The sequence below is a fragment of the Aegilops tauschii genome, chromosome 4 (assembly GCF_002575655.3).
Source record: "Aegilops tauschii subsp. strangulata cultivar AL8/78 chromosome 4, Aet v6.0, whole genome shotgun sequence".
NCBI lineage: Eukaryota > Viridiplantae > Streptophyta > Magnoliopsida > Poales > Poaceae > Aegilops > Aegilops tauschii.
The window spans coordinates 507,741,410-507,757,026 of NC_053038.3; the positions used below are offsets into that span (position 1 = coordinate 507,741,410).

At 47.5% G+C, this 15,617-nt stretch overlaps 1 protein-coding gene across 1 annotated transcript; it reads right to left on the minus strand.

Annotated features, from left to right (window-relative positions):
• Nucleotides 1-220: 220 nt before the first annotated feature.
• Nucleotides 221-2,333, minus strand: LOC109761120 (sugar transport protein MST1). The gene is made up of 2 exons (XM_020319915.4): nt 2,011-2,333; nt 221-1,925 (listed from the first exon to the last, which is right to left on the minus strand). Exons 1-2 carry the CDS (start codon nt 2,150-2,152, stop codon nt 520-522), a joined length of 1,548 nt encoding a protein of 515 aa, XP_020175504.1. The 5' UTR covers nt 2,153-2,333; the 3' UTR covers nt 221-519.
• Nucleotides 2,334-15,617: the final 13,284 nt, after the last annotated feature.

Consider the following 15,617-nt stretch of genomic DNA (forward strand, 5'->3'; position numbering starts at 1 on the left):
TTATCATGGAACATTAAAAACCTTCTAATGGGACATCACAATCATGATGTAAGACAACGAAGCGATTGTAAAATATGACTTTGTGTGTCATCGACGATAAAAAAACAATCATTTCAGCTCATTATGAACATATATATGAACTTATATTTTTGGGTCGAGTCAATTAGGATTGGTTGACCAACAAATACTCATGTTGAAGATATTCCGGTGATCAGCATCGTTTCATTAGAAAGATTTTATTACACAAGAACATGTATACATATATACATCGACGATTAATAACATACCCATTATCCAAGCTGTCAAAAGAAAAAGGAAAGACATTTAGCATCCATGATAACAACTTCGCAAATTCATCCGCGAGTCAATACAAGACACTCCAAGTCCAAGCAAGAAGAAGAATGCCACGCTCCTAAATAAAACTTTAACCGAGCATGCGTGCACGGCACACCAAGTTTTCTTTCTTTACTGAAACAGGTACATCAAGGTTATCCTTGAACGGACAAACGAACACATAGCTCATGTTGATGCAGACGGAGATGAAGCTGGTTTGCCCCGGCCGCGGCCGTCGCCGACGAACCTCTTCCAGTACCAGTGGCGCTCCCAGACGGAGCCCATGGACTCGAGGGGGACGCCCTTGGTCTCCGGCAGGAAGACCAAGACGAAGGCCGTGAGGGCCACCACCCAGGCTGCGTAGTAGGCGAACGTGGCGTACTTGAGCCGGCATAGCAGGGCGAGGAAGGTCTGCGTCTGCAGGAAGGTGAGCCCCAGCGTGGTCGACACGCTCACCGACTGCCCCGCCGACCGTATCTCCATCGGGAAGATCTCGCCGGGGATGATCCAGATGAGCGGCGCCCACGACATGCCGAACCCGGCGCCCTGCACGCAGGTGAGCGCCAGCAGCGCCACCCCGTAAGCCCGCGGTATCGGGCCGTTGGCGGCTTGCACCCCCATGATCCACGCGTTCGCGACCTGGCATACGACCATGATCACCGCGCCCACCATGACCAGCACCTTGCGGCCGTAGCGGTCGATCACCAGCGTGGAGAGGATGAGCGAGCCGAACTTGACGGCGGCGAGGATGACCGCGCCCATCAGCGCCGCGTTGCTTCCGAAGCCGGCGATGCGGAACACCAGCGGCGAGAAGAAGGTCAGCACCATCATGCCGCTCAGCTGGTGGCAGAACGGCACCACGACGGAGAATGTCAGGTGCGGGCGGTACTGCCGGTCGGCGAACAGCTTCCGGAACGCGCCTTCCTCGCTGCTGCGCGCGGCCTCCACGGCGCGCGTGATGTCCTTGAGCTCGGCGTCCACGTTCGCGCTGGCCCCGCGCACCCGGAGGAGCGCCGACCGGGCGAGGTCTGCCTTCCCGCGCATGATGAAGCTGCTGGGCGTGTCGGTGAGGAAGAGAGCGCCCACAAAGATGACGATGGCCGGCGCGCCGGCGAGGCCGAGGGAGAGCCTCCAGCCCCACTCGAGGCGCGCGGTGCCGTAGTTGACGAGGTTGGCGATGAGGATCCCGAGGGCGAGGAAGAACTGGAAGGCGACGCCGAGGGAGCCGCGCCACCGCGCGGGGGCCATCTCGGCGAGGTACAGCGGGGTGGCCTGGTTGGTGAACCCGACGCCGAAGCCGAGCAGCATGCGCCCGACGATGAGCATGGCGAGGTTCATCGCCGCGCCGGTCATGGCGCCGCCCGCGAAGAACAGCGCCCCGCCCAGCAGCATCACGCCACGCCGCCCCAGCGACCTGGTGACGCGGCCAGCGGCGAAGGACGAGACGAGGCCGGCGATGTACAGGGACGAGGTGAAGGAGGTCAGCGCGTGGCTGTCGAAGATGCAGTACTGGCTCCGCTTCGCGTCCGCCATCCGCCTGAGCACCTTGGGGAAGAAGGTCTGCAAGAAGGGCTTCATCTGCGAGACGCCGCCTGAATTTCACAACAGTTTGCAAGAGATCAGAAACGAGACGAGCACGCCGCGCAAGATCATAAGTAAGCTGTGGGTGAATCTGACCTGAGATGCCGATGTCGTAGCCGAAGATGAGGCCGCCGGAGGCCGCCACAAGGCAGGTCATGACTACGTTGAACGTGAGCTCGCCGCCGTAAGCCAAAGGGGAGCCATGGCCAGCCTCAACGCCAACAGCACCTACGGCCATCGCGTTCCCTCCCCTGTTGTGTGTGTGGACGCCCTGCAAAGGTTTCTCGTGCTACTCCAGTGTATTATAGTGTCACTGATCAAGTTATCGAGATGGAGAGCTGACTGGCAGCAACGGTACCGAGGAAGGGTGCACAGCTCTCAAGGGCCGGCATCCTCTTGTATTTATAGACTGGTCAACTTTGGGCAGGCCAGTGTATATCTCGCATTCATGTTTTTTTTAGTTGGCATTCATGTTTAGATATGGCACTCTCAATGCACTATATTTGTGTTGCATTTAAAATAAATCTGATTTAATATCTTTCGTGAGAGAAAATTTATGAGATATTATTGCTCCCTTCCGGTTTATAGCCCTATATTTGGATTAACATACTATGGTGTAACTCTATCTTTTCTCATTAGATAGGTTATCCCATTAGATCTTTACGTATACATTAGTACTCTCTCTGTAAAGAAATATAAGTGATCTAAACACTCCTATATTTCTTTACGAACGAAGTATCAACGTTATGATATACTAGTCCAAGTTGGAGCAATGGGAGAGTCCTTAATGCATGACAAGCTACAACAACCATATCTCATCATGGTGGGCTAGCTGACTCAAGATTAGGTGAGTAACTAACCAACCTATACTTAGGTGTAAATGTGATACTAAGCACGATTCCTATATCACTGTCCTTGAATCTTCACTAAAAATAAGAAACCTAACTTCCGCTGCATCGAAGTCGTATTGTTTGACGGGTCTTACAACGGCAAGTACCGCATAGTACGGAAGTAACATAGGGTTGGCGCTATTACAAAATCATTTAAATTTAAAACTCTTGTCACAACCACGGGGCATTTTTGTAACCCAGATCGAACAAACCAGCTGTGGAGTGGTTAGCCATGCCACCAGGTCAACTAGGGAACTAATAAAGATGATTAGTATACACGATTCATTTGCTTAGAGAGTACTCCCTAGATCACTAAGTAGTGATCTAAAAAGTCTTGTAAAAGTTTACAGAGGAATAGTAGTTTGGACTATGTGCATGGAGTATGTATTTCGTCATGCATGGTTCCGCTTGCACTTAAAATTGAACAAGCGAGGTTAGTGTGGCTCCAATACATATCTTCACGATGTTAGATGGCGTGTTAGAGTAGCTATTGACATGAAAATTGAACACTTGCTGTCAGACAATAAACATATCTGCAAGTCCACCACAAGACCGAATGAGTTCACAGAACAATGGCTGGCTTTAAACCTTTTTTTTTTCTGTTTTTTTTCTTTTCTTATACGTTCTTTTCGTATGTCATCATGCGGTAAGCATGATCAGCCAACTACAAACCTTGATGGTTATACGGGTTGTATGTTAGCCGAAGACTTTGGATCAATCACTGGCACTCGTTCACTACATAGATGTAGCAGATTAACAAATGATAAAGAGCTTTCGTTCCAAGAGTACCACTCTGCTGCGGATCTTACTCTGGTTGATCTACAAGGTTCGATAGTAACTTGATCTGAAGTTACATGATCATCATCATTAGCTTCCTCACTAATTGGTGTAGGAGTCACATGAACAGATTTATGTGATGAACTACTTTCCAATAACGGAGCAGGTACAGTTACCTCATCAAGTTCTACTTTCCTCCCACTCACTTCTTTCGAGAGAAACTCCTTCTCTAGAAAGGATCCATTCTTAGCAACAAATGTCTTGCCTTCGGATCTGTGATAGAAGGTGTACCCAACAGTCTCCTTTGGGTATCCTATGAAGACACATTTCTCCGATTTGGGTTTGAGCTTATCAGGATGAAACTTTTCCACATAAGCATTGCAACCCCAAACTTTAAGAAACGACAACTTTGGTTTTTTGCCAAACCACAGTTCATACGGTGTCGTCTCAACAGATTTAGATGGTGCCCTTTTTAACGTGAATGCAACTGTCTCTAATGCATAACCCCAAAACAATAGTGGTAAATCGGTAAGAAACATCGTAGATTGCACCATATCTAATAAAGTACGGTTACGATGTTCAGACACACCATTAAGCAGTGGTGTTCCAGGTGGCGTGAGTTGCGAAACTATTCTGCATTGTTTCAAATGAAGACCAAACTCGTAACTCAAATATTCTCCTCCACGATCAGATCGTAGAAACTTTATTTTCTTGTTATGATGATTTTCCACTTCACTCTGAAATTCTTTGAACTTTTCAAATATTTCAGACTTATGTTTCATTAAGTAGATATACCCATATCTGCTCAAATCATCTGTGAAAGTGAGAAAATAACGATACCCGCCGCGAGCCTCAACACTCATCGGACCGCATACGTCAATATGTATTATTTCCAATAAGTCAGTTGCTCGCTCCATTGTTCCAGAGAACGGAGTCTTAGTCATCTTGCCCATAAGGCATGGTTCGCAAGCATCAAGTGATTCATAATCAAGTGATTCCAAAATCCCATCAGCATGGAGTTTCTTCATGCGCTTTACACCAATATGACCTAAACGGCAATGCCACAAACATGTTGCACTATCATTATCAACTCTGCATCTTTTGGCTTCAATATTATAAATATGTGTATCACTACGATCGAGATTCAATAAACCATTCACCTTGGGTGTATGACCATTGAAGGTTTTATTCATGTAAACAGAACAACAATTATTCTCTGACTTTTAAATGAATAACCGTATTGCAATAAATATGATCAATCATATTCATGCTTAACGCAAACACCAAATAACATTTATTTAGGTTCAACACTAATCCCGAAAGTATAGGGAGTGTGCGATGATGATCATATCAATCTTGGAACCACTTCCAACACACATCGTCACTTTACCCTTAACTAGTCTCTGTTCATTCTGCAACTCCCGTTTCGAGTTACTAATCTTAGCAACTGAACTAGTATCAAATACTGAGGGGTTGCTATAAACACTAGTAAAGTACTCATCAATAACATGTATATCAAATATACCTTTGTTCACTTTGCCATCCTTCTTATCCGCCAAATACTTGGGGTAGTTCCACTTCCAGTGACCATTTCCTTTGCAGTAGAAGTACTCAGTTTCAGGCTTGGGTCTAGCTTTGGGCTTCTTCACGGGAGCAACAACTTGCTTGCCGTTCTTTTGAAGTTCCCCTTCTTCCCTTTGCCATTTTCTTGAAACTAGTGGTCTTGTTAATCATCAACATTTGATGCTCTTTCTTGATTTCTACCTTCATTGATTTCATCATCATGAAAAGCTCGGGAATCATTTTCGTCATCCCTTGCATACTATAGTTCATCACGAAGTTCTACTAACTTGGTGATGGTGACTAGAGAATTCTGTCAATCACTATCTTATCTGGAAGATTAACTCCCACTTGATTCAAGCGATTGTAGTACCCAGACAATCTGAGCATATGCTCACTGCTTGAGCTATTCTCCTCCATCTTTTAGCTATAGAACTTGTTGGAGACTTCATATCTCTCAACTCGGGTATTTGCTAGAAATATTAACTTCAACTCCTGGAACATCTCATATGGTCCATGACGTTCAAAACGTCTTTGAAGTCCCGATTCTAAGCCGTAAAGTATGGTGCACTAAACTATCAAGTAGTCATCATATCGAGCTTGCCAAACGTTCATAACGTCTGCATCTGCTCCTGCAATCGGTCTGTCACCTAGCGGTGCATCAAGGACATAATTCTTCTGTGCAGCAATGAGGATAATCCTAAGATCACGGATCCAATCCGCATCATTGCTAATAACATCTTTCAACTTAGTTTTCTCTAGGACATATCAAAAATAAAACAGGGGAGCTAAATGCGAGCTATTGATCTACAACATAGATATGCTAATACTACCAGGACTAAGTTCATGATAAATTAAAGTTCAATTAATCATATTACTTAAAGAACTCCCACTTAGATAGACATCCCTCTAATCCTCTAAGTGATCACGTGATCCATATCAACTAAACGATGTCCGATCATCAGGTGAGATGGAGTAGTTTCAATGATGAACATCACTATGTTGATCATATCTACTATATGATTCACGCTCGACCTTTCGGTCTCAGGGTTCCGAGGCCATATTTGCATATGCTAGGCTCGTCAAGTTTAACCTGAGTATTCTGCGTGTGCAACTGTTTTGCACCCGTTGTATTTGAACGTAGAGCTTATCACACCCGATCATCACGTGGTGTCTCAGCACGAAGAACTTTCGCAATGGTGCATACTCAGGTAGAACACTTATACCTTGAAATTTAGTGAGAGATCATCTTATAATGCTACCGTCGATCTAAGCAAAATAAGATGCATAAAAGATAAACATCACATGCAATCAATATAAGTGATATGATATGGCCATCATCATCTTGTGCTTGTGATCTCCATCTCCGAAGCACCGTCATGATCACCATCGTCACCGGCGCGACACCTTGATCTCCATTGTAGCATCGTTGTCTTCTCGCCAACTATTTCTTCTAGGACTATCGCTACCGCTTAGTGATAAAGTAAAGCAATTACAGGGCGATTGCATTGCATACAATAAAGCGACAACCATATGGCTCCTGCCAGTTGCCGATAACTCGGTTACAAAACATGATCATCTCATACAATAAAATATAGCATCATGTCTTGACCATATCACATCACAACATGCCCTGCAAAAACAAGTTAGACGTCCTCTACTTTGTTGTTGCAAGTTTTACGTGGCTGCTACGGGCTAAGCAAGAACCGTTCTTACCTACGCATCAAAACTAAAACGATAGTTCGTCAAGTTAGTGCTGTTTTAACCTTCTCAAGGACCGGGCGTAGCCACACTCGGTTCAACTAAAGTTGGAGAAATTGACACCCGCCAGCCACCTATGTGCAAAGCACGTCGGTAGAACCAGTCTCGCGTAAGCGTACGCGTAATGTCGGTCCGGGCCGCTTCATCCAACAATACCGCCGAACCAAAGTATGACATGCTGGTAAGCAGTATGACTTGTATCGCCCACAACTCACTTGTGTTCTACTCGTGCATATAACATCTACGCATAAAACCTGGCTCGGATGCCACTGTTGGGGAACATAGTAATTTCAAAAAATTTCCTACGCACACACAGGATCATGATGATGCATAGCAACGAGAGGGGAGAGTGTTGTCCACGTACCCTCGTAGACCGAAAGTGGAAGCGTTAGCACAACGCGGTTGATGTAGTCGTACGTCTTCACGATCCGACCGATCCAAGTACTGAACGTACGACACCTCCGAGTTCAGCACACGTTCAGCTCGATGACATCCCATGAACTCCGATCCAGCAGAGCTTCACGGGAGAGTTCCGTCAGCACGACGGCGTGGTGATGGGTGATGATGATGCTACCGACGCAGGGCTTCGCCTAAGCACTGCTACGATATGACCGAGGTGGATTATGGTGGAGGGGGGCACCGCACACGGCTAAAAGATCAATGATCAATTGTTGTGTCTATGGGGTGCCCCCCTCCTCCGTATATAAAGGGAGGGAGGAGAGGGCCGGCCAAGGGGAGGAGGCGCGCCCAAGGGGGGAGTCCTACTCCCACCGGGAGTAGGACTCCTCCCTTTCCTATTTGGAGAGGGAGAGGGAAGGAAGAGGAAGGAGGGAGGAAGGAAAGGGGGGGCCGGCCCCCCTCCCAATTCGGATTGGGCTGGGGGGGGGCGCCCACTCCCTTGCTCCTTTCCCCTCCTTTCCACTAAAGCCCATTAAGGCCCATATACCTCCCGGAGGGTTCCGATAACCTCTCGGTGCTCCGGTATTATCCCGATCTCACCCGGAACCATTCCGGTGTCCAAATATAGTCGTTCAATATATCGATCTTTATGTCTCAACCATTTCGAGACTCCTCGCCATGTCCGTGATCACATCTGGGACCCCGAACTACCTTCGGTACATCAAAACACATAAACTCATAATATAACCGTCATCGAACTTTAAGCGTGTGGACCCTACGGGTTCGAGAACTATGTAGACATGACCGAGACACGTCTCCGGTCAATAACCAATAGCGGAACCTGGATGCTCATATTGGCTCCCACATATTCTACGAAGATCTTTATCGGTCAAACCGCATAACAACATACGTTGTTCCCTTTGTCATCGGTATGTTACTTGCCCGAGATTCGATCGTCGGTATCTCAATACCTAGTTCAATCTCGTTACCGGCAAGTCTCTTTACTCGTTCCGTAATACATCATCCCGCAACTAACTCATTAGTTACAATGTTTGCAAGGCTTATAGTGATGTGCATTACCGAGTGGGCCCAGAGATACCTCTCCGATAATCGGAGTGACAAATCCTAATCTCGAAATACGCCAACCCAACAAGTACCTTTGGAGACACCACTAGAGCACCTTTATAATCACCCAGTTACGTTGTGACGTTTGGTAGCACACAAAGTGTTCCTCCGGTAAACGGGAGTTGCATAATCTCATAGTCATAGGAACATGTATAAGTCATGAAGAAAGGAATAACAACATACTAAAAGATCAAGTGCTAAGCTAATGGAATGGGTCAAGTCAATCACATCATTCTCCTAATGATGTGATCCCGTTAATCAAATGACAACTCATGTCTATGGCTAGGAAACATAACCATCTTTGATCAACGAGCTAGTCAAGTAGAGGCATACTAGTGACACTCTGTTTGTCTATGTATTCACACATGTATCATGTTTCCGGTTAATACAATTCTAGCATGAATAATAAATATTTATCATGAGAATAAGGAAATAAATAATAACTTTATTATTGCCTCTAGGGCATATTTCCTTCAATGGGCGCATACCTTTGCATTCCCTCTTTTGCGTAATGAACTTTGCTTTTATTTGCGCGCAAACTGTTTGTGTCATTTGAATTTGAACTTGTTTGTGAAACCCTATGATAAATTTCAGATTTACAGTTTTTCTGTTTGCGGGTCGTTGCACTGTTGCCTGAGCAAAACCCGCATAGCAGACCTGTAAAAAAGCATATTCCGCAAATATACTTTTTACGGGTCCGTTTGGGGGGTCCGCATCTGTGCTAGCCCGCGCCGGCCCGCAAAAGCGGTTTTGCGCGAACTGCAAACGCGTTTTGCGGGCCGCCGTTTTGCGGGGTCTACTAGAGTTGCTCTAAAGAAGAGATACATGAAGAAGTAAGGGGAGTGGACTCTCATGCAAGACCTAGCTATACTCGTGCTCTTAGGAAGATTCAATAGATTCTTAAAAAAGGAAGATACATTAAATGTCAAGAAAGAGATAGAGAGAGGATGGGAAAAAAACACTAGTCTTATAGCCAATCTTATAGCTAACCTTGTTTTATGAATGACTATAAGTGATGGATATAGATGACATGACAACATCGTATAGTCAGCAGTTGGTTGTACCATTAGCCATGCTCTTCGAATGCTTCATCTTCAAAACACGTTGATTTAATTATTGTAATATCCCTGATTTCATGAGGAATTTATAGGAAAGACAATAATGTGCATTATTAGTTTCCTTTTTATGCCACAATGTATTAATTGGAGGGTCAGATATGATCCTTTTGCACAATAAAAATCATCAATAATCAATGGTTGGGATTCGATGACTCTTACCTCTCTAGATGTAAGAAGAACCATTGTAAAACTGCCCTTGCTTTTTTACTTTCTGCACATGGATGTCGTCTCTGTTTTGCTCCGTTACTTTTGATATTGGAACCCTAACCTTTCTGTATCATATGGAAAAAAATATTTTGCTGCTATCTAACAACGGAATATCATCAGGTAAAAATCTATTTTGGACCAAGGGGAATACATACATCGTCGTCGTCCGCATGCAACCATTAATGCGAAAACAATTTAGAAACCGAGCGCCAAATCAATTTGGAAATCAAGCCATTAATGCAAGTAATTAGCCAGACAGTTAACTACATATGCAATTAATTAGGTCCATTTAAATAGGATTTTTTCCGCATGAAATCGATTTAAAAATCGAGTCATTAATGTAATTAATAAATTAGGCGGGCAATTAATTAGGCCTACAAATAATTAGAAGTAAGGATTTCTTTTCCAACCGCGTTTTCTCTAATAGGTGTGGTCCACTTTTCTAGCTATTCTTTCCAAAACCATCCATAATCTACCACTTCACATGTCACCACTCTTCATGCTCAGTACATAAAAACAATATCACATCAAGCATATCCGTCTAGAAATTCAGAAAAGTCATGTTGAACGGATGTGCGTTAGGTGAGATAGTGTGTGATTCTTTGTAACACCCACCATGCGGTCCTAGCCTCAGCGAAGACTTTGCTATCCTCGCTAAGGATAGAAGCGCATATTGGTTGCCCCAGGATATGACTTCATAACATATACGTAATGTCATATGTTGGTGAACAAAGATGGAACATCACAAGAAGTACAACTATACAAGATAGATGAGTTTAATATGAGTGAATAAAAGGGTGAACATATGCCAATATGGTAATATAGTTATAAACCAATCAGAGGTCACATGACCGGACATTACAACATGAAAGAAACATGGGTCCGAGTACGGACAAGAACCAAAGTTGCCTATAGAGGCTAGAACATAAGCAAACGTCCCATAACCAATGGGTTTCAAGCTGCCAACAAGGATCTACTAGCCGTCGTCGAAGAAGAACTCCACGTAGAACATTCCACGCTCTCAGAGCAAAGCTTTACTTAACATGTACATGCACCTAGGGTTATTGTCGTATTTGTGAGCCTTGAGGACTCAACAAGTCCCATTACCAAGGGTACCAAGACTAAAAATACTTATAGGTTGGATATGGTTAAGTGTTGAGGTTGCAGCATGAAGCTAAGCAATGTAAACCAACTAGTCATACCAATACTAGAATAATATGAGATCAACCTACACAAGGGGGGTCGCAAACTAGTTGATCAATAAGTGATCCTAAACACCTGCCTACGATTCCAAACATCACCCCACCATGTTCTCTTCTTGCTTGCATACCCACATGAAGAGACAATCACAATAGCACACGTTCGAGCAAGTTTTAGTTATTAGTTGAAGTTGTCTATGCCTGGCATTATTGGCGGGAAACGTAGTAGAAAACAAAAAAATCGCCAAACGATCAACAAGGAACACTATGAAGATGCAATAACGGTTTGGATCGGATCGTTGTCAACTCCGAGTTACAGTGGAAGAAGACGAGTCAGTGTAGATCATACTTGAAGTCCCTCAGACCATAGACGAACGATCCCTCGAACCATCCATGAACAGTCCCTCGAACGGAAGACCGAATGCACGGACTCTCTACAGATGACAAGCGTACGGTCTCCACCATCTGGCAACGCTTCACCGTCCAGAGCTAATCATTGCCGGAGAATTAGAGGGAGGAGATTAGAACCACACTGGACTTCTAATTATGAGGATTAAAGGATCTAGGTCTAGCTCTAATTGGATCAACAAGAACTCGAACTAGAGAACTAGAGGAGGCTCCAAAAACTTGTGTGTTCAAAAGTGCTCAAAACCTCTAGTATATATAGGTTACAACACTACTAGGGAAAACCTTATACACAGAACTTTAGCAGTAGCGCTGGGTAAAATGGGGCGCTACTGCTACTTAGCAGTAGCGCGGGGCAACGGAAGGCGCTACTACTAAAATAGCGTGGCCAGGGCGAAGAGCGCTACTACTAAAATTACCCCACCGTTGCCGCCAGGCTAAGTGTAGTAGTAGCGCGTTCCTTTGAAACGCGCTACTGCTAGGTAGTCTAGCAGTAGCGTTTTCTCCTAAACCGCGCTACTGCTAATCCAGCCTTATCCCCCCACGCGCCCGCCCATTTCCTCTCTCTCCTATCGCACTGTCGCGGCTGTCGTCCTCCTCCTGCCATCCCCCATCGCCACATTGCCGCCGCCGTCGCCGCATTACTGCCGGCGTCGCCGCCATCCTCTGGCCTCGGTAAGCCTCCTCCTTCTCCTCTTCCTCCTCCCTCCTCCCTCCTCTAGCTTCCTTGTCGGTGTCAAAACCGGCGGATCTCGGGTAGGGGGTCCCGAACTGTGCGTCTAAGGCGGATGGTAACAGGAGGCAGGGGACACGATGTTTACTCAGGTTCGGGCCCTCTCGATGGAGGTAATACCCTACTTCCTGCTTGATTGATCTTGATGATATGAGTATTACAAGAGTTGATCTACCACGAGATCGTAGAGGCTAAACCCTAGAAGCTAGCCTATGGTATGATTGTTGTTGTCCTACGGACTAAACCCTCCGGTTTATATAGACACCGGAGGGGGCTAGGGTTACACAGAGTCGGTTACAAGGGAGGAGATCTACATATTCGTATCGCCAAGCTTGCCTTCCACGCCAAGGAGAGTCCCATCCGGACACGGGACGAAGTCTTCAATCTTGTATCTTCATAGTCCAATAGTCCGGCTAAAGTATATAGTCCGGCCGTCCGAGGATCCCCTAATCCAGGACTCCCTCAGTAGCCCCTGAACCAGGCTTCAATGACGATGAGTCCGGTGCGCAAATTGTCTTCGGCATTGCAAGGCGGGTTCTTTCCTCTGAATACTCCATAGAAGATCTTGAACACAAGGATAGTGTCCGGCTCTGCAAAACAAGTTCCACATACCACCATAGAGAGAATAATATTTCCACAAATCTAATCTGCTGACAGGTTCGGCATCATGACATCATACCACGGCCCAGTCATTATTCGAACCGTTTTTCTCAACCAGCTACAACACATATTGCGAGGCGGTTTTCTTGGCACGTCTTGTCGAAGCAGAGATCGTGTCCCCTTATCACGGGATTCTCATCAATACGGGTGTGGGTAACCCAACCGCGCCATCAATTACGGCGCTTGGGGAATAAGCGAGTTTTACCAGGCAGGTGGGGAGGCGCATAGTTTCTTCCGCCTCTATAAAGGGACAAGGATTCACCTTTTTCACCCACGCCCTCTTCCCCCTTGCTCATCCATTCTTGCGCACTCGAGCTCCAGCACCCAAGTTCGCATTTCCTCCTCAATCCACTCCAAGCATGTCCGGAGCAGGAGGCAAGTGGATGGTCTCCTCCGTCACGGAGGAAGACATCAAAAAGCTACGGGGAGCTGGATATCTGGCCGCAGATATCGCACACCGGCTGCCGGATGAGGGGCAGATCGCCCCAACTCCAAAACCCCACGAGAGGGTGGTTTTTCTTACCCACTTCGTCCGCGGACTGGGGTTTCCCCTCCACCCGTTTGTCCGCGGGCTCATGTTTTACTACGGGCTGGATTTTCATGATCTGGCCCCCAATTTCATCCTCAACATCTCGGCGTTTATCGTCGTGTGCGAGGCCTTCCTCCGCATCAAGCCCCACTTCGGCCTGTGGCTAAAGACCTTCAATGTTAAGCCGAAGGTGGTGGTCGGCCAGCAAGCGGAGTGCGGAGGCGCCATGGTGGGCAAAATGCCCAACGTCACCTGGCTCGAAGGCTCCTACGTGGAGACCATAAAGGGGTGGCAATCGGGGTGGTTCTACATCACCGAGCCGCGCGACACCAACTGGGTGGCGGCCCCCGAATTCCGATCCGGAATCCCCACACGGCTCACCTCTTGGAAGGAGAAGGGCCTATCCTGGGGTTCTTCGGTAGAGCTGACCGGACTCCAGACCTGCATCAAGAACATGATGAGCAAGAAAATCAAGCTCGTCAACGTGGTCCAGGTCATGCTCTTCCGTCGGATCCTCCCGTGTCAACGTCGGGCATTCAATTTGTGGGAGTTCGACCTGGCCGAGCACCAGACGCTGCGAAGGCTCTTCGACACGACGCACAAGGACGTCTGGAAGGTGCTGTTCAAGGGCGCCGAGGTACCTCCTCCTCTTACCGAGGACCGCGGACTCAGCGCAAAGCGCTCTGCCAATCCGGTAAGTCTTTTATATCTCATAAGATGTTCATTCTCCCCAGTTTAACCCTGCGCGGGATCTAAGCCTCCACGCCATTTAACAGGACTGGGTAGAGACAGCGGAGCAGATCGATTGTCCAGCCCCCTGCCCGAAGATCCAGCAGATGCTCTCCTGACGGAGATGCTGGTTCCGGCACCTTACGAGGTGCCGGTGAAGAAGGCCAAGAAGAAGGCCACGGGGACCCGGAAGGGTCTCCGGCAAAAGGTTTTATCGGACTCATCGTCCGAAAACTCCGAGGCGCACTCCTCCCATGAAGACGAGGAGGAGGAAGAGGAAAGTCCCCCCCTAGCCGGGGGAGACAAGAAAAGGAAGGCCGCCCCATCCGGGGAGGCCGAAGGGTCCAAGAAGGGAAGGATCCTCCTTCCGGACTGCTCCACGACGGCAGCCTATAGCGACGACGAGTGGTTGCCCAGGGACAAGCCCCTGGCGAAGTCGTAAGTATCCGGATACCGTAGTAATTCATGGTATGTTTTATTGTACTGCCTCTCATCACGCTGAACATGATTATGCAGTCCGTCCCGAGCCCGCATCGACGTATCTTCGTCGGATGATTCTTTGGGCCCGTCGGACCTGAACAGTGATTCTCTTCCTACCGCCTTCTCCCCCCGCCCTACGGACGACGCTGAGGTGTTGTCCCAAAGGGAACTGAACCAGGGGGAGACCGTTCCGGAGGCGCCTCAAGGCGACATTCCGGGCGCAGGGCGCATGAGGGGCAAGACTCCCCTGGGCCCTAACGGCGGGGGGCAGCAAGTCTAACCCCAAGCCGAATACGGCGCCGGAACCTCCAGTGGTTCCGGATTCTGTCGGGCAACCCCTCACTAAGAGGGGCAAGCCGCCTGTGTCGGTGGCCTCTGTCCATCTAGAGGCACCGGACAACTTGCTGGAAGCGCTTCGCGGCGCTTCCATTGACGAAGAGCACCGCACTATCATGAGTGCGGTGATCGAGAAGGTTCAGTCCGCCAAAAGCGGACTGACTGAAGCATGTGCCAGCCTCGTAACAGGTTTTCAGGTAAGTAATCAAATTATAAGAAAATATTACCGCATAGACAGTAGCCCCTGATGCTCTGTTTGGCGTTCGTGAAGAAAGGTCGAATAGAGGATCAAATAATTACCGCAGGAGTCTAATCAGAATATGTCTATGTGCATATGCAGGCTTCACTGCTGGCCGCTGCCGCACGTACTGCGGAGGTCACTGCACTGAAGCAGGACCTTGAGCGGTCCAAGGAAGAGCTCGGCCTTACCAAGAGGCGGCTCGAAGGGAACAAAGGTAAGCGATACCCTGTCTATATATTTAAAAGGAAATTTGGTTGTAAAATAATAGGATCACCATGGATTTGCTAGGGGCCACGACCGAAGTGGCGACCCTGAAGAAGGCGCTATCCGAGGCCGAAGACAAAGCGGCCAAGGAGCGCATCGAGCGAGAGAAGCAAGAAGCCCGGGTAGGCGAGGTGCAGCAAGAGCTCCAGGCTCTTGCCAAAAAACACGAGTCCTTGGAGCTTGACTCTAAGACGCGAGAGTCCGAGCTTGCGAAGGCCCTCGAAAGCGCACAAAACGCCAAGGCCGAAGCCCAGAAGGCCCTCCAGGAAATTGAGGCGGTTAAGAAGATA

Coding starts and splice junctions, on each gene's coding strand:
- LOC109761120 (XM_020319915.4), bottom strand. CDS start 2,152: ATGGCCGTAGGTGCTGTTGGCGTTGAGGCTGGCCATGGCTCCCCTTTG. Junction 1,926..2,010: donor CTACGACATCGGCATCTCAG/GTCAGATTCACC, acceptor TGTGAAATTCAG/GCGGCGTCTCGCAGATGAAG.